Source organism: Aedes albopictus, chromosome 2, assembly GCF_035046485.1.
Source record: "Aedes albopictus strain Foshan chromosome 2, AalbF5, whole genome shotgun sequence".
Classification (NCBI taxonomy): Eukaryota; Metazoa; Arthropoda; class Insecta; order Diptera; family Culicidae; genus Aedes; species Aedes albopictus.
Window position 1 is genome coordinate 284,882,663 of NC_085137.1, and position 23,047 is coordinate 284,905,709.

General features: G+C 40.1%; 1 protein-coding gene across 1 annotated transcript in view; it reads right to left on the minus strand.

Moving 5' to 3' along the window:
• Positions 1-1,045: 1,045 nt before the first annotated feature.
• Positions 1,046-23,047, minus strand: part of LOC109408915 (uncharacterized) — a 32,472-nt gene continuing 10,470 nt past the window's right edge. The window contains exons 2-4 of the mRNA XM_019682302.3: positions 9,207-9,416; positions 8,895-9,145; positions 1,046-1,451 (exon numbers count right to left, since the gene is read on the minus strand). Of these exons, the coding sequence (XP_019537847.1) occupies positions 1,337-1,451; positions 8,895-9,145; positions 9,207-9,416 (576 nt within the window). The 3' untranslated portion in view covers positions 1,046-1,336. The remainder of the gene's footprint in view (positions 1,452-8,894; positions 9,146-9,206; positions 9,417-23,047) is intronic.

The following is a 23,047-nucleotide window of genomic DNA, read 5'->3' on the forward strand; positions in this document are numbered from 1 at the left end:
ATGTCCTTTATGTAACAGCTCACAACCAATTTAGTTCAGTATTGGTATGTGACAAGTCTATAATAGACACTAACCACACTCAAAAATCAGTTGGGTTGGATGCAAAATAGCTGAGATATTGGGGTGACGTAAAGTGGGTGTTAAGGACAGACGTGTTAGAATCCCAAAATGGCCGCCACAATGGTCGACTTTGGCACCTACTCACGATTTCGAGCGCACAAATCTCTTCGTAAACAAAACCAGCGCACCTGATCTTCTTATTTGAAGCTTATTACAAGTGAGCAACAACAGAATAACAAAACGCACTGTTGTTTGAAGCTTGATTCTTGAGATTTATGCGTCTGAAGTTCTAAGGCACTGTTGAAGCGGGATTTGAAGACGTTTGTCCTTAATGTTTTAATGTTTTATAGATCTCAACTCGCTTTCTAGATGAGGGTGTATGGGAGGGGTCTATATTTTATGATGGGATTTCTTTTTTCTCTAGAAAATAAAAACAAGCGTTTGCATGTATGTGTGTTTTTAACAAGTGAAACTGGATAAGGGGCTGTCCATTAACCACGTGGTCATGAGGGGGGGGGGGGGGGGGTGGTTCGGCCAATGACCATTTTGTATGGACGAAAAAAAAAATTGTATGGTCTAATGACCACGCGGGGGGGAGGGGGGGATGGGGGGTTGAGAAGTACCAAAAAAATGACCACGTTGTTTATGGACAGCCCCTAACATGTTTTATTTAAATGGTTAATTATTTCAGTTTAGGCTGCACTATATCTTACCAAGTTCTGAACCTTAAAGCAACTGCTGTCCTTGAAATTTGATCACGGAAAGCATTTACCCAGCGTCATTTGAAGTCCTTACTTAATTTACATTTTCATTCGACTTAGCAGGATGTGAATCTTCTTATAATAATATATTGCTTTCAGACGAGACGACTGCTATTAAGATTACAAACTTACCACGCTATGTGATTCAGAAGTGGGAAAGAAAGAGAACGTTCTTTATAAATTAAATTAAATATCTACATTGGAAATAAATAAGGCCACGAGCATCAGGTATAATGAAATATATAAACATAAGTATCACGCCACAGTAAACAAAGGAATGCTTTCTTCACGCGAAAAACCACTTATAATGCTTTCATTTCATCGACCGAATTTGTGTCCTAAGGCGAATGTTGTATCCAACCGGCTCTGCTAAGATGCGTTCCTCGGTGGGTGGTAACTTTTTCGGAAATTATACAGTTCAACGAACCACCTGTCATTCTGCTTAATGGTTGCAAAAGCAGCTGGACAGTGTCAATGTGACGGAAGATTGATTGGACATTTTCCAGTAATAAACATTAGTATCCAAGGGCGCGAACAACTAAAGTGCTCATCATCAGTCCTAGCACAATTTGAAGTGGCCTCATGGAGTGGCCACTGCTGCAAGGCTGTTCGGGTTCATCGAATGGTGAGCTAAAATTGAATAAGTAAAAAAAAGTTATTAGTTTGCTTATTTTGGAAAGGATTACATATTTTTGTATAAATTGTAGGTATTGTTCTAAACTTCCTGAACTACGACACCAGCAGCATTTTTCGTTGTAGGAAAAAATCTCATCTTCCGCGATATCTCTCAGTTCTCGTGCTTAGTATTTATCATACGGGCGTATCTACAATGATGGATTTCTCTTCATCGATTTTCTCTTCGGATTATTCCGGGAAATATGAGCAGTATACAGATGATTTCTCGGTGTAGTCCTGTGGAGGGCGACTAGTGCTAGCATATAGAACAATGAAAACAACCAAATTCGATTCCGGCCAAGTTATTAATGGAAAAGATAGTCGATGAAGAGAAATCGATCATTTTAGATACGCCCGTATAATACTAAACGCGAGAATTTCTAAATTGAACGCAGACCGTGTTGTCGAATCTTGAATTTGTTAGACCGTCTTTGATTGAAATGTTCATTTTTTGGTTACTAGTGTTTTTAACATTTCATACAAAAGAGCCCATATTTTTAGCAACGTGGATATGTTTATTAGATTTTCAAATTTTATTTTGTCACAAAGCTAAAATCAATTTCTTATCAGCACCGCTCAGTACAAAACTCCAATTTACGTTCACTCAAACTTTAAAAAAATGTTAAAATTAGTTGCTGGACATCAATAATAAGGAAAATTTGAATTTTTACCCAGTTTGGCATGACGAGTTTGAATATGCAACTGCCTTGGTACCGCTATGGTAATCCTAATAAAATAACATAACCATTGTCTCAATTTCAAACAAGTTTTAAACATTTTGAATGTTTCTAAAAATGATACTGGGAAACTGTTGTAGGGAAGTAGGACCATCTCGGCAGGGGTCCTATTTTGGGCACTTTTCTGCTATAACTCAGCCAATTCTGAACCAATTGACACAATTTTTGGAACGCAATTAGATACGTATAGTATCTAGCCGTGTACAAAACTTCAAGTCAATTGGTTGGAATTGACTGAGTTATAACGATGAGTGCCAAAAATACCGGCCGCTGCCCAAGTGGTTCGCTACCCTACTTAACTTCTGGAAACAATGGAATGAACCGCTTTTTCTATATATCCTTATTTTTATTTAAATTCAATCCGGTAACGTAACTATTTGTTTTCAAATATAATGAAAAGTGCACGGAGAAGGCTGGACCTTATAGACTCCATCTAGATCATTAGCCTCATCACAGAAACTTTTATATCTACCCAGGGAAGGAGGATGGGATTATTTCTTCAAACCTGTGCGTCGGATCCCCACCCCAGGTTAGAGATGACTGATCAACGAAGTCGACGGTTCCAATGAGGAGTACAAAGCGATTTTGGAAGAGAAAAACGCAGTGTGGGCTGTAATGCTGTAGCACGGAGCCCGGAAGAACGTGGAACGATATAAACAGAAGCGGGAACAGCAAACCTGCCTCTTTTGGGGAAAAACCCCGCCGGGAAGAAGCGGAAAGCGAGGAAACAAAACTGCTATGCCGTTGTCAAGAAACACAGAAGTTCAGAGACAAAGATGATATAGTCTCCTGATAGATAGATGGGAGATGATTGGAAGGTGGAAGCTGCACTTTGATGCGCACCTGAGTGGTTTGAAGAATGTAGACACGGGAAATCTACCTCAGTACAACAGTGGATGGAAATGAACCAACTCCCACGCTCAGGCAACTTAAAAATGCCATTCACCGGCTTCAAACCAACCAAGCAGCTAATAAGGATGCTATCAAAGAATAAAAATAGAAAGAATGCCCTCTCTTGTCTTTTTCTATGTAAACGTCAAGCGACAAGACAAGTGGCGCTCTCTAAGCGGATGAGTGACAAGCCCCATTTGCAAGAAAGGCGACCAATTCGATTGTGGGAAGTTTAGAGCGATCACTATTTAGAATTCCATCTTCAAAGTGTTATCTCAGAAAAAATCATGGACGAAAACGGCTTTCATGGGAAGCTGATCAGACTGATCAAAGCAACGATTGATGGATGGATGCACAGCTGTGTAACGGTTTTGAATGAACTATCCAGTTCATTCGTATCTCGTCAGACAACAACAAGCTCACAAAACTCTCATGCTTCTCAGGAAGGTGAAATCCAACGAGACGGATTCAACAGCATAATACGATGTTCACGAAATTCGGTCAATTTGTGAAATTTACTGCCAAGATGGACATTATCGCCAGAACATATGGAACGGTGACAGAGCTGTATAACCAAATGAAGTGTGAAGCAGAAATCTGGTGGTTTATGCGTAAAAAGTAAAATATATGCTGGTACGTGGAACCGAACACGACATAATTTATCTAGGAAGTAGTGTTATAATCATCAGCGGAGCCAGCATTTTCTTTTTTCTTACTCACTCTCCTAAACATACACGAGAAAGAAACAGATGGAAGAGGGGGCAGCTTGCCTCCTCTTTTATCTCGCTCATTTTCCTGCATGTTTAGGAGAGTGAGTAAGAAAAATGAAAATACTGGCTCCGCTAATGGTTATAATAGGCGGAGAGACCTTCAGGAGATGGAGGAATTCATTTATCTTGGATCCTTACTGACGGCTGACAACAATGTGAATCATGAAATACGAAGATGCATATCAATGGAAGTCGAACCTACTAAAGGTTCCACAACAAAAAAACTGCGTCCAAAAAAGATTCATTATGCACCAAATGTACCATGTACAAAACCTTTATACGACCAGTTGTCTTCTACGGAAAGAGACCGGGACCATGTTTGAGGAGGACCTGTCAGCACTCGGAGTTTCCGAGCGATGCGTGCTAAGGGGCTGTCCATAAACCACGTGGTCATTTTTTTGGGACTTCTCAACCCCCCCCCCCTCCCCCGCGTGGTCATTAGTCCACACAATTTTTTTTTCTTCCATACAAAATGGTCATTGGCCGAACCCCCCCTCATGACCACGTGGTTTATGGACAGCCCCTAAGGATGATCTTCGGCGGAGGAGTCCATGCGAACGGTGTGTGGTGGATAACAATAAACCGCGAGCTCGCTGCACGCAATCCACAATATGGCCAAAGTCGGAAGGATACGGTGAGTAGGGTATGTTGCAGAAATGTCGGACAACAACCTTGCAGTGTTGGTGGTTGTGGTAGGCTACAAGTTATGTATCCTTGAATAAACGTCACTTGTAATTTGTACACCACTGAAAACACACCTGTTTTGGAGTCTCTACATTGGCGACATTGGATGGGATCACTTTGAAGAGAATTGTTACTGCTGTTAGCTGAAAATCGTTGGACACACAAATGCAGAACCTTTAGTGACCGGAGGAGTTTTTCTCTGCAAATAAACCACTGGCGATATTGGATTCAACGCTGAAGGAAGGACCGAGGGAAGGATTGAGTGCTGAATGAAGGAATATGCAAGTTAACTGGCAAATAGAACACAGAGGTCATCAAGTGATAGATCGATATGGTCTCTTCAGTGGTCGCCATTAGTCCGATTAGAACGAAAAGGCATAGAACGCAGAGATAATGAGAGACGGACAAGCAGGAGCGTGGCGCCGTGAGTATTGGGCGTTAGTGAGGATAGAGAGTGGGAGCCACAAACCGAGAAATTATGGGGGCCCTGGACCCCCATATTTCAGGGGCCCCCACAAAATCTCACTTCATGAATAAAAATGCGAACTAGTGATATAAGAAAGAAGAAGTAGCGCAAGACACATCTCTTGAATTTGTTTTGAAATCATAAGAACATGATGACTGTAATTTGGCAAGGAATATATGATATGTATGTTATTATTCATATTGGAAATACTTCTGATATTTTTTCAGTCAGGTTGACTTATTACATTGAAAAAATATCCCTAAAACTTATTTTGAAATTGCTTTAGAGATTTCATGATGAATCCTGTAGAAAATTGCTGCATAATTTTTGAGAAACTCCATAAATCTGAAGAATGAAGTATCAAAAAAAATTGCTGCTGAATAAATCTGTGAATTCTTTAAGATATTAAAAAAAATCCATGATGTTCTTAAAAAAATATATCCAAAAAAAGCCTCAATTTTTTCAAGATATTGATAAGAATTTTCCACAGGGCTTTCGGAAGAATAGCACGAATTTCTTTTAGTATTCAGGAGATTTTTGAGAATTCCAGGGTTTAATTTTTCAAAACAACATACGCGCCAACTTGTGATGTCGTTAGGAGGCAATTGGGGCATTTAAAAATCGATGACATTGGAATAAAATCGATGGAGTTCGTCCAAACCAGACACATTTACTTAAAAAACTCACCCACTCGCTACGTCACAAATTGGCACATATGCTTAGCAAACAAACTTTGTAAATCAAACTTCAGAATTGCTGAAACAATATTTAAACTTGAATTGTTTCGGTCCGATTTATTTGGAGAAGAAAGTTCTTAGTAATTTTTTTTCTGAATGAAGGGTGTAAATTATGGCGAGCTCCTGACAATATTCCATTGATTAGATTCCTTGAGAAAATTGTAAATTAAGCTTTCACATTTTTTTTTTGTAAAATTCGAAAACGATCTCCATCAAAAAATTTCTGCAAATATGACAGGAAAGGTATTAGAAGTGAAGTCATAAATTATACCAGGAATCTTTAAATATTTCCAAAAAGAAAAACTTCAATAGTTTGTGTTAAAGTTTTCACTGCTCAATAAAGTGTTGGCAGATGAATGTTATCGAAAATTGTTTTGGAAGTCAGCAGGAATTCCATTAACAGTCGCGTTAGAATTAGTAATGCTCCGAACTCCAACGAAAAAGGCATGGTAGTCTACCAGCAACTTCTTCGCCATCTGCTCCAAGGATTTCACTAGAAATTTTCTTTGGAGCTTGCACTACAATTTATTAAATAAATTTCCGCTTGAAAGTTAACTGAAGACTCCCGACTAAATTGATAAAGTATCCCGACTAAATTGATATTGATGTCACGAGCACACTCACGAAAAGTACGTTTTATATTTTTTTTTAAATTTCGAAAACGATGTGCAGTGGAAATTCAAAACTAAATCTTTTTTATAAATGAAATGAAGTGGGCACCCAAACGAATTCTAGTTATGCTAATTGTCCGAGATTCAAATTCTTCTTCAACGAATTTTGTACTTTTTAGTAAGAACTATTAATACTTTTTCTCGATTTGTGAGCAAACATTTTAGATTAATTTGTTATTAGGACCCCCACTTGTTAATCCGGTCCTGGATATCGACCACTCTTTAAGATAGTTTAAAATTCACGTAGTTGAAAATATAACTATCAGAGGTACGTGCAACAACACGGCTGTTTATCTGTGGTTTTAAATTTAACATTCAATAGGCAGTCATCATATTGCATTTCGGGACGCCGATTACTCCCAGGTCCACCGTAATTTATGACAGCATTCATCTTGTTTTTCCTTAACCCTAGTCATGCATTGGGGTCATTATGACTCCAAAACGCGCCCAACGGCAGGTAAATTAACGACTCATGCAAAATATTTCATTTTACCAAACCAAATTTGATAGTTCTAAGCGATTTATATTTCCCTTACAAGTCACCCCCCAAAAGCTGAAGTTTACTTACTAACATAAAATGCTTAAATCTATCAAATTTGATTTAGTAAACCGAAATATTTTGCATGAATCGTTAATTTAGATGTGAATTTGTAGGCTTCAGCGGCGTCAGTCGTTTAAGCGTTTCGTAAGCCTCGGAGTGTGGGTTCGATTCCCGCTCCAGTCGGGGAAAACTTTTCGACAAACGGAAAATTCTCCATTTGGCCACTGGGTGTTATGTGTGCTGTCCGTTGTCTCGTGTTAGTAATGTTCAGTCTGTGCAGCCTCTGGCTGAAGACGGTGTAGTGTCTTTTTTTAAATTGACCAATTTACCATTTGATTGTTTAAAAAAATATTTCCTAGCCTAATGGCTTACCATCAAAAAGGCCGAAAATCGCATATTTTGCCCAATAAATTAAGGTATAGCTCAAAATTGTGACGTGCTGGTGCAAATCTGAGCCTGGATTCGGATTCAGCAGCGCAAAATCTGTCAGAGACACATAAGTTTGCTCTTGAGACAAAAAAAATGTAGCGCTGTAATAATAATCAAAAATCAATGAAATACTATCAAAATCGATGCAGTTTCTCCAAATTAGGCATATTCCCGTGGAAACTAGCGCATTCAGTCGAAAAAAGTTGCATTTTGTTCAATTTTGAATACCTTTGAAATTAACTAAAATTTCATAAAAACTTCATAAAAATGGTTTCTTTTAATACGACTTGTTGCGTATGTTGTTCCTTACATAATTATCCGATGTAATCGACGGAGCATATCGCACAAATGTCGGTAATAACTTTGACAAATCAACGTTTTATAAAAACATGTGTTCAACATATCTACTGTGAATTGTGATATATCCCGAGCCTTTTATAATTCAATTTTCATCAATGTGTGTTGTTCCAATTAATGTAAGCAATATCACAATCAATTTATCATAATATTTTTTGGGGTTGATTAATCATGAATGTTAATAACAGAAATGAAAAAAAAAAAATCAACCATTTATCATTCTGATAGTTAATCGCTACTCACAATGATTAACCTTCCTAAGATGTTACGCTAGTCGCACCACGATTTTGTAGCCTATCTAGGTCACATTGACCCCAACATCCTAGTAGGGTTGATATAAAAAATCAACATCTTAATCAATTATTCATGTTGGTTTTCTTGTTTGCTAATAACTAACGCTCAAAAGCAGACAATTTGTAAAAAAAAATCCGTAATGCTGCACATACATTACGGACTGTATATTAATTTGTAAACTTTTAAGCACAATTGATTGATATGTTTGTGTAATGGAACTCAAAACTTGAAATAATGCGTATGTTTCGCTTTTAGATACCTGTTTTGCTACATAAGAATGATACGGAATGTCATTAATTATACAACTTTTCAGAATTTGTTCATATTAGCACAGTACATTAACACTAGACAATGACAATCGGAATTATCTGTTGCGACGCAATATTATTCTCATTATTCAATATTCACAGCGTGCCGATCGTTTTTATTTTTTTCTGAAGTGCACCACTATCGAGATCGCAACCTTGAAAGCGGCGTTGAAAGCGAAAGAAAAAAAAAAACGATCGGTCGGTTAATACAAAACAATAATAAAAGAACAGCGACAACCACCTACAAAAGCAACACACAGCTTTACCACAGACGATAGCGAATGACAGTGATGATAGCTTAGTAGAACGATGATGAATTGTACGCCACAAAAGCCGGTTCTACGGGTGATGTGATGAAGTAATCAAAGATAATTATTGAAGAATTAAAAGGCACGATTTTAATGTTACGTTTTGAAAAACAATCACTTGCTACACAAAGCGTTAAACAAGAAAATACTGAGCATCATCATGGAACGAACGAAAACAGTCAATAAACAATCAACTAATATTTACAGGATTCCGATGATTCCGCATGCGAGTCGTCCTCCGGCATTTCCAGTCTTGAGCGAGTCTGGGTGGTTGGTCTTTCCGAAATCATCAACTCCGGCATGGACGACGATGGCACGACCAAGAACGCTATAGGATCCGAACAGTGAAACGACTGTGTCCGAGAATGAGGTCTTTACCACTCCATTTTCATCAGCAACAACGTTTCCTAGATCGCCAACGTGACGAACTTGATCAGCAGGACCACCGTGCGTGACCTAAAATGTAAAATCGTTAAGCACTTGACCGATCATTTTTGCTCATTAGCGGAAAGTCAACCTTATCCGGATTGTAGTGGCCTCCGGTGCTGGTACATCCATCGCTCAAATCTCCCTTCTCGTGAATGTGGAATCCATGCTTACCGGGACTCAGCCCGATGATGTTCACCTCAATGAAAACTGGCTCGGTACATGATGGCTGCGATAGTGTCACGTTACCGGATACATTGGAAGTACCTTGCAGGAAAACGACTGCTTTCTTGGATTGTTCCTGAGGGCAAGAGAATACAATTCATTTAGCTACAGGGTTAATTGGCAGTAAATATTACTAACATGCGTTTGATGTTTTTGCTTCAATCCCCATTGGAATTATAAAACGCGTTTTAAAAATATTTTGCAATAGATCTGTACTGAATACTTTTCCCGATATGATTAGTTCAAAAAAGGAAAGGATCACTCTTTACATCAATAACCTGTTTTGAACAATCCTGAGAACCGCTGCAAGTCCGTTATAGTGTAGGCCAGTAGGTTTTGGTCAACAGCTGTGTTTTTTTAGATAAAACTAGAATAATTTCTGTATGAGAAGATCCAATCAATGTAACATTGTTATGTATACCATTCAAAACTATCCCATACATTTCTAGGAGGGTGGTTTGGGTAAAATACTGATTTTATTTTATTTACACAACATAATGCCGTCACGTTTGTGATTGTTAATTGTTCTATATATGTTTGAGTTTGTAATATTTATATTTTTATCGAAACCCATTGATCAAATATGCCTGTTTTAAGGTTGGTGCAAAATTACCACACGCACCCTGTAGAAATATATAAACTTTTTGTAATCCCGGTAACTCGTTTTTGGAAGCCCGGGTAAAATGGCTGATAAAATTGGAGGTAAAATTGGCTGATCAACGAACGAACCTTTGTTCATTGTGGAGTAAGGTTGGATAAAACAAAATTCTCGAGATTTCGCCAATCCAGTTACCTAGTTCTAACACTAAGGGGACGATAAAATAAGCGGTGATTGAATTGAATTTACTCCAGAAATTTATTTCTTTCATTGTTAAGACATATAACAATCATCATTTTCTATTGTAAAAGTGTCATTTGCAATAAATATTGTGGTGAAAAATCATACGGCCTGTTGTTGCTTCATCGTTTTCACCATTTGAATAAAGCTACCATTAATTTAAACGTATTGTTACAATACATATCATTGTATTTAAAGACCTTTTTTATCAGGGTATGCATGTATATCTGATGACTTATGCTCAAGAAAGATACTAGTGAGCCCAAGGCTTCTCTCTTCATCTCTCATTCATAAATAGTTCACTGGAGTAAGGTACGGTTTAAGTAACAAAAATTACCTTAATGCAAAAGGAGGGTTACGGGTAGCGAGTAGAGTTGCCTTTCCGTAAACTAAACTTATCCCTTATATCAACCTTCACGACCCGAACCCCGACAACTCATTTTCAAAATGCTAGCATATCCTCAATTTTCATCTGATTTTTTTGAAGTCGCCCTTAATCGGCCATAAACTGGTGCAAGTTTATTACACTCAAGTGGACATGTGATATCCAAAGCCATTCCGGAGATAATCCGGATTGTACTGGGGTCAGGAGGTGAGGGAGGGGTGTGTTTTGCCAAATGACTTAAAGTAATTATTTCGTGTGTTATTGTGTTTGAAAGGCCCCTGTAGAACCTGATCCAGGTGTAACGGAGTGGCCACATCAGTTGATACATACTTCAGCCAATTTTTCCTGTCCCATTCTTTAGAAGTCATGATAATTGATACGTCGCACGGCATGTTTTGGTTGCAAACCAGAAATGTCCCCGATGATACCCCCGTGGAACCTATGCTAGATATTCCGGGGTGGCCATATTAGTTGATAAAGATTTAAATCTATCATTTCTGACTCAGCCATTCGAAATCATGAAGATTGATATGTCGCACAGCATGTTTAGGTTGAAAACCAGAAGTGTCCCCAATGAGGCCCCGCGGAACCTGTCACGGGAATCCGGATGGGTCAACTTATTCAAATCTGGTAATCTCAGTTGTGTTTCACTGTTCGCTACAAAAAAATTACTAAAAATCCATGGTTCAAACAGAAAAACAAACGAAATGATCACTTTTAGCCATTTTGGCTACACCCTGACCCCAGCACAATCCGGAATATCTCCGGAATGGTTCTGGATAGTGCATACTACTTGAGTATAATAAACTTGCACCAATTTATGATCGATTGAGGGCGACTTCAAAAAAATCGGATGAAAATTTACGAAATGCCAGCATTTTGAAAATGAGTTGTCGGGGGTCGGGTACATGAAGGTTAAGTACTCCAACTGTCCTGTACACAATCATATTCTGTTTAGGTAATGTTCCTTAATGGAGGTACACAATAGATTTTGCCTAAGAATCAATTACCTAAATGTGTATCGAAACTCACGAACTGAACGTTTCAGCTATTTTAAGCAAAGTTTGTCGGACTTTGGCCCGCTATTGACTGTGAGACAATCGGAAAGTTCAGCTTTTGGCGCTTACCAGCCGAAGAATGGAAACGGCATACGATTCATACATACATTTTACTGCCTCCAAGAACATTGTCATTCGTAGCACTTTATTCCAACACAGCCTCCCTTATCCCTTATTACATTTGTAGATGACCACAACAGACCTACAAAATGAAACGATAAGAGAAGCTGTAACTATTCAAATCGATGACGTTATCGACATCAGGACCTATCGTGGCGCTGACCTATCGACTCTGACCACTATACACCAAAACCTCCGCTTAGGTAACGAGTCGGGACTGCCTAAATAGAATTTTTACCTTAATGAATTCAGTTCATTACCAAAATGGATTTGAAGATTGCAAAGAAGTTTTTTTTTTCCATAAGTTTATTTGAGGCTCATTCGTTTAATCAAAAACTTTACGGAGCCGATTCCCATATGAATAATTTGATAAGTATTCTAGAACTTCAATTAATTATCTAATAAAACATTTTTCGCGCGCACTTTTTCCTCGGACGAGAATTTGATCCGGAACTGGATTGCGAAGCCGCAAACTGAGCTCGTCTCTGGTCAGCCGTCGAGTTTCCAATCACGTCCTTGATTACTTGAACCGCCCGTTCAACTTTGTCTGCCGTAAGCGTCCAAGTCGTGCTTCCTTCACTACCACCTTGTTTTGGTCCTGGTTGTTCCTGTTCCGGCTCTGTTTCGTTCGTATCCTGATCATCGATTTCCTCCTCAATAACTTCAATAATGTCGTCCTCAATTAGGTCCGAGGGTATCTGCATAGCGGGTGCAATGGGTTTTCCTGCCACAATATTTGCATAAGAACGTTCTCCGGGTTTTTCCTGCTGTACCTTCTTCTTGCTCCTCTTTGCTTGACGCTGAGGACAAGAATCCTTTCGGTGGCCTTCCGCATAACACCAAAAACATGTGTCCTTGAGCCCGTCATAGAACACTCTACCTCTCAGGCCAGCAACGTCAATTGCCGGCGGAATACTTCTTTTAACCTCCATATACACACCGCGTATACCATTGTGCAAATGGTCGAGGCCTAGGTCCGCTGGGAATTTCTCACGGATCACACGGTCGATCTTCCCATATTCTCCAAGCACCAGTGAGAGCTGGTCATCCCCCAGCTCTGGTGGCAGGTCGAAAACTCGAACATACTGCATATTTGCACCAGCGATCGACATGCGTACGTTTACTAGTTTCCCACTGTTATAAACAAACTTTCTTTGTTCCATGTTTTTCTGCAGGGATTCCTTCATGGCATCACTGGACACAAATTTAATATACAGCGATCGATCCTGCGCCGTTTTATACGATGATTCCATCGTTAATAAATCCGTGTCCAATTCCTTCAGAAATCTTGCGATTTCTTCCCATGTGGGATTTGGACTGCCCGCCGGGAAACGGAATTGCACCGTGTTAATAAACATCCCATCCATGATGTGGTAATTGAATGAGATTCAGCACCAACAAGCGAACGTAAACGACCGGTGAACAAAGCCGCGCGCGACAAAGCAAATCGATAGCAAAAAAAAAACTACCTGCAGATCGAACACATTTGTTCGTCTATACTCGACGGCTTCTGCGACAGAACTCTGCAAAGAAGTTTAAGAAGGTTGAGTGAACAGAAGATTTAAAGGGGGCCATGCGGGGGCTTCAGAGGGATTTCATGGGAGTTTCATGGGGGGGGGGGGGTTGTTGTCAGAGGCGTTGCACCGGAAGAGGGGGGTGGTCTTCAGGGGTATTTTCGGGGAGTTTCGAAGGGTCTTAGTTGTATGGGATCCGATAGGGTTTTAAGGTGATTTCGAGTGCATTTCAGAAAGCTTCAGAGGATTTTTTATCAGTTTCAGAGGCGTTATGAAGGCGTTTTGGGGGGTTTCTAAGGGTCTCAGGTGCGTTACATGGGGTCCGAGGGGGCTTTAGGGTGATTTCGAAGGCATTTCAGACAGCTTCAGATGATTTTTGGCGAGTTTCAGAGGCGTTACTCAGGCGCTATGTAGACGTTTTTGGGGGTTTCAAGGGGAACCCCCCGTGCGTAACATGGTGTCCGGGGGGTTTTAGGGGGATTTCGAAGGCGGTTCAGGAAGCTTTTTGACGTGTATAAGAAGCGTTACGTAGGCGTTTTCGGGGGTTTTGGAGGGTCTCTGGGGAGTTACAGGGGATTTTGAGGGGGTTGAGAGGGCCTCCAGTTTCTAAAAATACATTTTGGATCACAGCTCTTAAGTAAGATTCAGAGAGATTTCAGCGGTTCTTCAAAGTGTTTCTCAAACGTTTCAGGTGGTTTCAGAAGAGATTCGAAACGTTCTAGACAGTTTACGATTGTACATCCGATGGCCTATACCCAAGGGAGCTCTTAGAGATTCTTAAACAAACATTGAACTTATCACTTGTCACTCAGCACAGAGTTGCATGAGGCTGTGTAAGCATGACGTTTATTCAATAATTTAGGCACACAAGTTATGCATGTACATTGTACATAGGTTCGATGACTTATGCTCAAGAATGTTATTAGGAAACCGTTAACAGTCTCAAACCAACCCCATCTCCCCTAATTGCTCCCCCTGAGAACGCCCTGAACTCCCCTTAACTCCACTTGCAACTTAATTCCCTTGAACCATTATTATCTCTAATCTAAAACACTCCAATTGCTCTGAAAAGGTAACGTTACCTAAATGGATTCGACCTAAATGGAGGTTTGAGTGTACGATATTGCCCAAAAATTTACGCGGCCTTTCCTCGAGGAAAGGAACAGCCGGGTTATTTGCATCCCGTTTACTTCATTCTTATGGGAGATAACATTGCGGCGTTTCCTCAAGTGCGGCCGTTCCTTTCCAGAAGGATTTGCCGCGTGGACTTTCGTGCAAATGCGCGTTTGGAAACATTTCAAAGGCCGCGCGGTGTATCATTTTCAGCGCACCACTCAATACCTGATCATGGTCAAACTGTGCCCAAAACTCTCCATAAACAACTATCTTTGGTACCAATGGCCGCCTCGGTACTTCCAAGACCTACTGAAGCAACCATATGTCTTCTCTATTGACAAGCTTTGTACTGCCTATTGATTTTTTAAAGATATTCTCCACAAAATGTTAAATATATTTTTGCGTTTATCTTACTTTCCTGTCGATATTCTCAATTATTATTCCACACGAAGACGTATGAGTCCCGGACCAGTGAAACAGCCCAGGAAACAGTGGCAAAGTGAATAAAGGCGAATACGTTGATCCATGCCAAATTCCAATCGCGATTACGAACATCTTACGTAAGAATACCGATATGTATACCAATTCAAGACATTCTAAAAAACAGAGCATGTCTTTTTTGATATTTACTGATTTAAACTATCTTATCAACACCTAAAATAAGATACATCGAGGCAAATTGAAACGGGTGGGATGAGATGAACCAGTGAGTTAACGTAATGTTATCCATGGTTAGAACAATTTGATTACCATAACACATACACGGCATACAATAAGACAAGGTAGGCTATTATTGGTAAACATCAGTTTTGGACATAAACAAGTGACGTCATTTTTATCGTCCTATATGTTGATCAAAATGATAGGGACTACTAGAACGTTTTATTCATGTCTTTGAACGATTAGAACAACATCATTGAACAATAAAATCAGCATGTTTTGCGGAATGTATCCTTCTAAATGGTATAGAAAATGTGCCGTGCGTTTGATTGTGTATTATGCTCGTATAAACCATTGCCAGTACATAACCGTTAAAAATGCCATGGCCTACTGAGGCATCTCAAAATGGTACCTAATGATAAAGTTTCTCGCTAGTAGGTCCCTTTCTGTATCAAAGAAAATGGATTTGTCAACGGAAACGAAAATTCAATAAATGATGCCACCATAATTCCTAAACACAATCAAAACAAAAACTTGTTGAGCATACGTGATTTTTTACTTTGTATGTGTTTTTGGGCAGTTCTTTTGTGATTTTTTTTAGAAAAATACCTCAAAATCCCAATTTCACTAAATAGTAAATCGTGAATAACTCTGAAACGGATAGAAAAAACGCAATGCTATCTTCGGCAAAGTTTTTCCTCATAAAATTTGCGATCTTTTTATGGAAATTGTTTAAAATTAGCCATTAAGTTCAGATACGTTTTATGATGGGTAAAAGGCACAGTATATCAAACATTGACAAACTTTAGTAAATTCAAAAATTCAGTATGAAAAAGTTACCCGCAAAACATGTCGTTAATTATTTTTCTCAAGTAGTTTGGATCCATATCAAGCTGCAAAAAATATAAAAATAGTGGGTATTGCCAATTTTTGTACGGTAAAAAATATTTGTATAAAATTTATTATGAAAAATGGCCATTTTTCGAAAATCTCGCCGGGGCGACCTCTAAACGTCATTTCTGAAAGTTGCCGTCATACAAAAGTTTGTTTCTAACACCCTTAGCTATCATTTGCAGGGTGAGCCCCCAAGCATTTTGACCATGTGCAATTTTTGGGACAACCTAATGAGGTGTGTGAAGTGAGCGACGTTGCTTAATAATAGAACAAAAATCGATTTCAAATCATCAACCTTGTATGGAAAGTCGAAAAATTTTCCGCTCTACTGTATTTTTTTTCCTTCGCGTTTTCGAACTCAGGGCATGATTCTACACCAAAAATGATCATCAGCTTACCGAGTTCAAAAATGCTGTAAACTAGTGTATTTGAAGCAGTACTCTATCCACCAATTAAGATGAAGTGGACCTAAGCAAAAGGTGTCTTTGTTTTAAATGTGAAATAATCAGAAAATCGAAAAAATATAGTCCGGACAAAAGAAAAGATATTTTTTTTTGTCTGTACTGTACTGTTTTTCTTCAAGTTCCTCGGATTTGCTTTTATTCCACATAATAATACTTATTTAAGAATTACAATAAAAGCTAGATTCGTAATATTTCTCACATTTTAATTCACTTTTTTACTAGTCTTCCTGCTTTAATGGTTTCATTTACCTGGGTATTGAATTCTGTTTTTTATTTGTTTTAGAGTAGAGAAAATATATGAAAATTATATTATGGAAATTCTTTATCAATGATAAAAAATAATAAAACGTGTTATTATTTTGTTATTCTCATCTGGTAGTAACTTTTCATTACCAGGATGAGGTTATTGTACATATTAAGTCTTCAAAAAGCTTTATTGTATATTACAGGGTGCGGCAGGAAAAAAATGCGAAAAGTTCAAGGCACTATTACACGCCAAATATGCGATACATATGACTATTTTTTCACGACAGTGTATCAGTTAATATCTATGTTCTAGCACTGCAAAATAAAAATGAACATATTTGATGTTTAACATGTAATAATGTAAGCCCAATAACCCGAGCAAAGTACAATAACTGACCAGTAACAAAGTGATAACTAGGGTTCGCTCCATAACTTATCTTAATTTTTTTTGTTATCAATTTAATAAATCGCGTTACTACACCTGTCAAGCTGGAGGCATCATTGTCGACGACAATAATGGAAGTTAGTTATCCATGACCGTTGCAAATATCTTTTTGGTAACAAAATGAGCTTTCATCTGTATGAAATGGATTGATTTACAGAAATTGTTATCAGGGTGCCTTTGATGACAACATAATGAGATATTTGAATGATATCCCACGTATACTTGGTTGTTATCATGTTTGTTATGTTGCCTGCTTATTCAGCCAAAATGAGAACAAATTTAGTTAATTATTCTTGATATCAGATAACTCAGTATATTATCCAGTTAACTTTGCTCGGGAAGCGGGTACTGCGCGCCCAATGGTCATTAAATAAAATGACTATAACAGTAAACAAAGAGCTTTTATTCGATGAGCAGCCAGAGCACACTGATCCAGAGCCATGTAGTTTCACATACTAGATGAAATACGTCAATATATTTGATGATATTGTAGAGAAAATTAAAAATATGTTTTATCAGATACGAAATTTAGCGCCATGTGTACTTTTCTGCGGTTTGAAAATTCTTATTGTCTTCAGCTTCAGGCGCCACCCTGTAAAATGGGAAAATTTTTAATTAACTTTTAAGAAAACTAGCCTACAGTATGACCCATAAAAAATGCGACATTCTATTTTTTTGCGGTATTTGATGGTTTTTATTGAAATAATCCTAATGAATTAAACTTTTTTGGATTAGGATACAATAAAAAGGTCATTGTCATACAGGATCTTTAAAATTTTTGTCAAAATATTCATTGGTTACGTTTATGGGATACCTTACAATTGTTAACAATTTCTAAATAAAATCAAGTTGTGGAGCGGATCTGGTTGGATGGTTAGAACACTTGACTATCACGCCGAGGACCTGGGATCGAATCCCACTCCCGACAAACTCACAAAATGTGAGTTCTTCCTTCGGAAGGGAAGTAAAGCGTGGGTCCCGAGATGAACTAGCCCAGGGCTAAAAATCTCGTTAATACAGATAAAAAAAAAAAAAAATCAAGTTTTCCTCTAATTTTCAGCGCAAAATGAACTAAGATAAAAACTTTAAAACACATGGAAACCATGAAGAAATAAGTACTCTTTAATACGCCCATGTTTCAAAAATATTTTAAAAATAATTTAAAATGTTTAGGAAACAAATACTAAAAAAGGTGCAACATATTAAAAACCGTATTTAAGATAAATTAATAAAAAAGCTATAAAACGATCCGAGTGTCTGTTCACCAAGGAGGTGCGGCTCAAACAGCGTCTGTTCTGGCATCCAGCGGCTGAGTAAGAAACGCTGCACCACGCCCAGCTAGATCCAAGGTGGTAGCCCCATCAGCGTGGTCGTCCCAGTGTTGGTTGGGACGTTAAACAGAACTGGCACGATGGCCCTCCGGCGAGACAGGAGTGTTGGCGTAGGCCCAATAAGCCACCCGTAAAAATCCCCATTGCGAATAACATAGGAGAAAATACGACTCGATACAATCGGCAAAGACCCACGCGACGAAATAAGGACTACGATTGGAAACTTGGAACATGGAATTGCAAGTCACTAGGTTTCGCAGGATGTGACAGGATAATCTACGACGAACTACATCCCCGCAACTTTGACATCGTGGCGTTGCAGGAACTTTGTTGGACTGGACAGAAAGTGTGGAAAAGCGGGCATCGAGCGGCTACCTTCTACCAAAGCTGTGGCACCACCAATGAACTGGGAACAGGATTTATAGTGTTGGGCAAGATGCGACAACGTGTGATCGGGTGGCAGCCGATCAACGCAAGGATGTGCATGTTAAGAGTTAAGGGCCGTTTCTTCAACTACAGCATCATCAACGTCCACTGCCCACACGAAGGGAGACCCGATGACGAGAAAGAAGCGTTCTACGCGCAGTTAGAGCAAACATACGATGGTTGCTCGCCGCGTGACGTGAAAATCGTTGTCGGCGACATGAACGCGCAGGTAGGAAGGGAGGAAATGTACAGACCGGTAATCGGGCGAAACAGCCTGCACGCCGTATCGAATGATAACGGCCAGCGATGCGTAAACTTTGCAGCCTCCCGTGGTATGGTAGTCCGAAGCACCTTCTTCCCCCGCAAAGATATCCACAAAGCCACCTGGAGATCACCCGACCATCAAACAGAAAACCAAATCGACCACGTTCTAATCGACGGTAAATTCTTCTCAGATATAACCAACGTCCGCACATACCGCAGTGCGAATATAGATTCGGATCACTACTTAGTCGCTGTATGCATGCGCTCAAAACTTTCGACAGTTATCACCACGCGTCGAAGTCGAACGCCGCGGCTCAACATCGAGCAACTTCGTAACGTAGAAGTGGCTCAAGACTACGCGCAGCAGTTAGCAGTGGCCCTACCAACGGAAGAGCAGCTTGGCGCAGCTACACTTGAAGATGGCTGGAGGGACATCCGATCCGCCATAGGTAGTACCTCGGCTACAGCACTAGGCTTCGCGACTCCGAATCACAGAAACGACTGGTACGACGGCGAATGTGAACAGTTGAAAAACGAGAAGAATGCAGCATGGGCGAGAATGCTGCAACACCGTACGAGAGCGAATGAGGCACGTTACAAACAGGCGCGGAACAGGCAGAACTCAGTCTTCCGGATGAAGAAGCGCCAGCAGGAAGAACGAGATCGCGAAGCGATGGAAGAGCTGTACCGCGCTAAGGACACACGAAAGTTCTACGAGAAGCTGAACCGCTCGCGCAGAGGCTTTGTGCCACAAGCCGACATGTGCCGAGATAATCACGGGAATATTCTCACGAGCGAGCGTGAGGTGGTCGAGAGGTGGCGGCAGCATTACGATGAGCACCTCAATGGCGACGTTGCAAGTACCGAAGGTGGCGTGGTAACCGATCTAGGAGTATGTGCACAGGACGAAAGACTTCCAGCCCCTGACCTTCAAGAGATTGAGGAGGAGGTTGGCCGGTTGAAAAACAACAAAGCCGCTGGAGCAGATCAACTACCAAGCGAGCTTCTAAAATACGGTGGAGAAGCACTGGTGAGAGCACTACACTGGGTCATTACCAAGATTTGGGAGGAGGAAGTATTACCGGAGGAATGGATGGAAGGTATCGTGTGTCCCATCTACAAAAAGGGCGACAAGTTGGATTGCGGGAACTACCGCGCGATCACACTACTGAGCGCTGCCTACAAGATACTCTCTCAAATTTTATGCCGCCGTCTATCACCGATTGCAAGAGAGTTCGTGGGGCAATATCAGGCTGGATTTATGGGTGAACGCGCTACAACGGACCAGATGTTCGCCATCCGCCAGGTGTTGCAGAAATGCCGCGAATAGGGTAGGTAATCAAAATTTGAACCAAATTGCGGTTTTCTGAAGCAGTGTAAATTTTAAGTGATTTTTTCTCCCACATGGAAATAATTTACTACGGCAAAATCGTATGTACATGAAAGCCACGGGTATAAGCTATCTGTTAAATGGTAAAAAGTTGGTATTTGCACCGAATTTCATTGAAATATTTGGTTTTTCATCAACAATGATTTTAATCTTAATTTGAACCATCGTAATCATAATTTGAACCAATTTTAATCTTAATTTGAACTACTGGCGGCAGCAGCTCGAGCAACTCACAAAACAGCCAATTCCATGCTAAACAATGAAAAATCACATGAATCTGCTAATTCTCATATCTATTTTTCATTAGGCAGTGGAATCTCAACTCAGAATGTTCGAAATTCTTTAGGAATTTGGAAACAAAATTTGGATTTTTTCATCCCCCAAGAGTAAACAAAGCAACCACTAGCGCAATCTACAGGCCAACACTAGAAGCTCACCCCCGTTTACTAGTTCAAATTTAGATTACAAATGGTTCAACTTAAGATAACATTCTCCAAGTAAGAATCACTTAAATTTGATAATTTAATGACAAATAATGCGGAATATTATTCGGTTGGTCGATTCTACGATAAATAGGCTTTCATTTGACGTGTTCACATATTGCGTGTGATACAATGCATGAGCTGTACGAGTGCACCGAAAATGTGCTTTCTCTTGGGGGAAATGGGTGAAATCACAGTGATTTTTCAATTGCCTGTTTTCCATGACAAAAACGCTTTTTTCAATGCTTTTAAAGTCCATGTTATCATGTTATATTACGGAAAGCTGTTTAACATCTTTTTCGGGACAATATTTGCCTGAAAAGTACGCCGTTTTAATGAATTTTGAAATGGTTCAAATTAAGATTACAATTTGACTAGTTCAAAGTTTGATTTCTTACCCTACAACGTGCCCACACATCACTTGTTCATCGATTTCAAATCGGCGTATGATACAATCGATCGAGAACAGCTATGGCAGATTATGCACGAATACGGATTCCCGGATAAACTGATACGGTTGATCATGGCGACGATGGATCGAGTGATGTGCGTAGTTCGAGTATCAGGGACACTCTCGAGTCCCTTCGAATCTCGCAGAGGGTTACGGCAAGGTGATGGTCTTTCGTGCTTGCTGTTCAACATTGCTTTGGAGGGTGTAATAAGAAGAGCGGGGATAAACACGAGTGGGACGATTTTCACGAAGTCCGTTCAGCTGCTTGGTTTCGCCGATGATATTGATATTATTGCTCGTAAATTTGAGACGATGGCGGAAACGTACATCCGACTAAAGAGTGAAGCCAGGCGAATCGGATTAGTCATTAATGTGTCGAAGACAAAGTACATGATGGCAAAGAACTCTAGGGAGGAATCACCGCGCCCGCCACCCCGAATTCATATCGACGGTGATGAAATCGAGGCGGTTGAAGAATTCGTGTACTTGGGCTCACTGGTGACCGCCGACAACGACACCAGCAGAGAAATTCAGAGGCGCATTGTGGCAGGAAATCGTTCGTACTTTGGACTCCGCAGAACTCTACGATCGAATAAAGTTCGCCGTAACACGAAGTTAACCATCTACAAAACGCTGATTAGACCGGTCGTCCTCTATGGGCACGAAACATGGACCCTACGTGCAGAGGACCAACGCGCCCTTGGAGTTTTCGAACGGAAGGTGTTGCGTACCATCTACGGCGGAGTGCAGATGGAAGACGGGACTTGGAGAAGGCGAATGAACCACGAGCTGCATCAGCTGCTGAGAGAACCAACCATCGTCCATACCGCGAAAATCGGGAGGCTACGGTGGGCGGGTCACGTCATCAGGATGTCGGATAGCAACCCGACTAAAATGGTTCTCGAGAGTCATCCGACCGGTACAAGAAGACGTGGAGCGCAGCGAGCTAGGTGGATCGACCAAGTGGAGGACGATCTGCGGACCCTACGCAGAGTGCGGAACTGGCGACAAACAGCCATGGACCGAGTGGAGTGGAGGCGGCTACTATGTACAGCAGAGGCCACCCCGGCCTTAGCCTGACCGGTAAGTAAGTAATAAAAAAGCTTAACACTGTTTTTCAAAACAATTTTTTGTCGATGAAGGCATATAAACCTACCTTTATGATAGGTACAAATACTAAGTACTTTAAAACAAATTCATGCTTAAAACATAATATTTTCTAAAAATTATCATTTGTCAAATAATAAAATTTTCAGAAAATGTCTCTTAATTTATAAGGTAATATTTTTTTCGTTCTTGTCCGACGAACCAACGAACAAAAATTTACGCGGCCTTTCCTCGAGGAAAGGAACAGCCGGGTTATTTGCATCCCGTTTACTTCATTCTTATGGGAGATAACATTGCGGCGTTTCCTCAAGTGCGGCCGTTCCTTTCCAGAAGGATTTGCCGCGTGGACTTTCGTGCAAATGCGCGTTTGGAAACATTTCAAAGGCCGCGCGGTGTATCATTTTCAGCGCACCACTCAATACCTGATCATGGTCAAACTGTGCCCAAAACTCTCCATAAACAACTATCTTTGGTACCAATGGCCGCCTCGGTACTTCCAAGACCTACTGAAGCAAC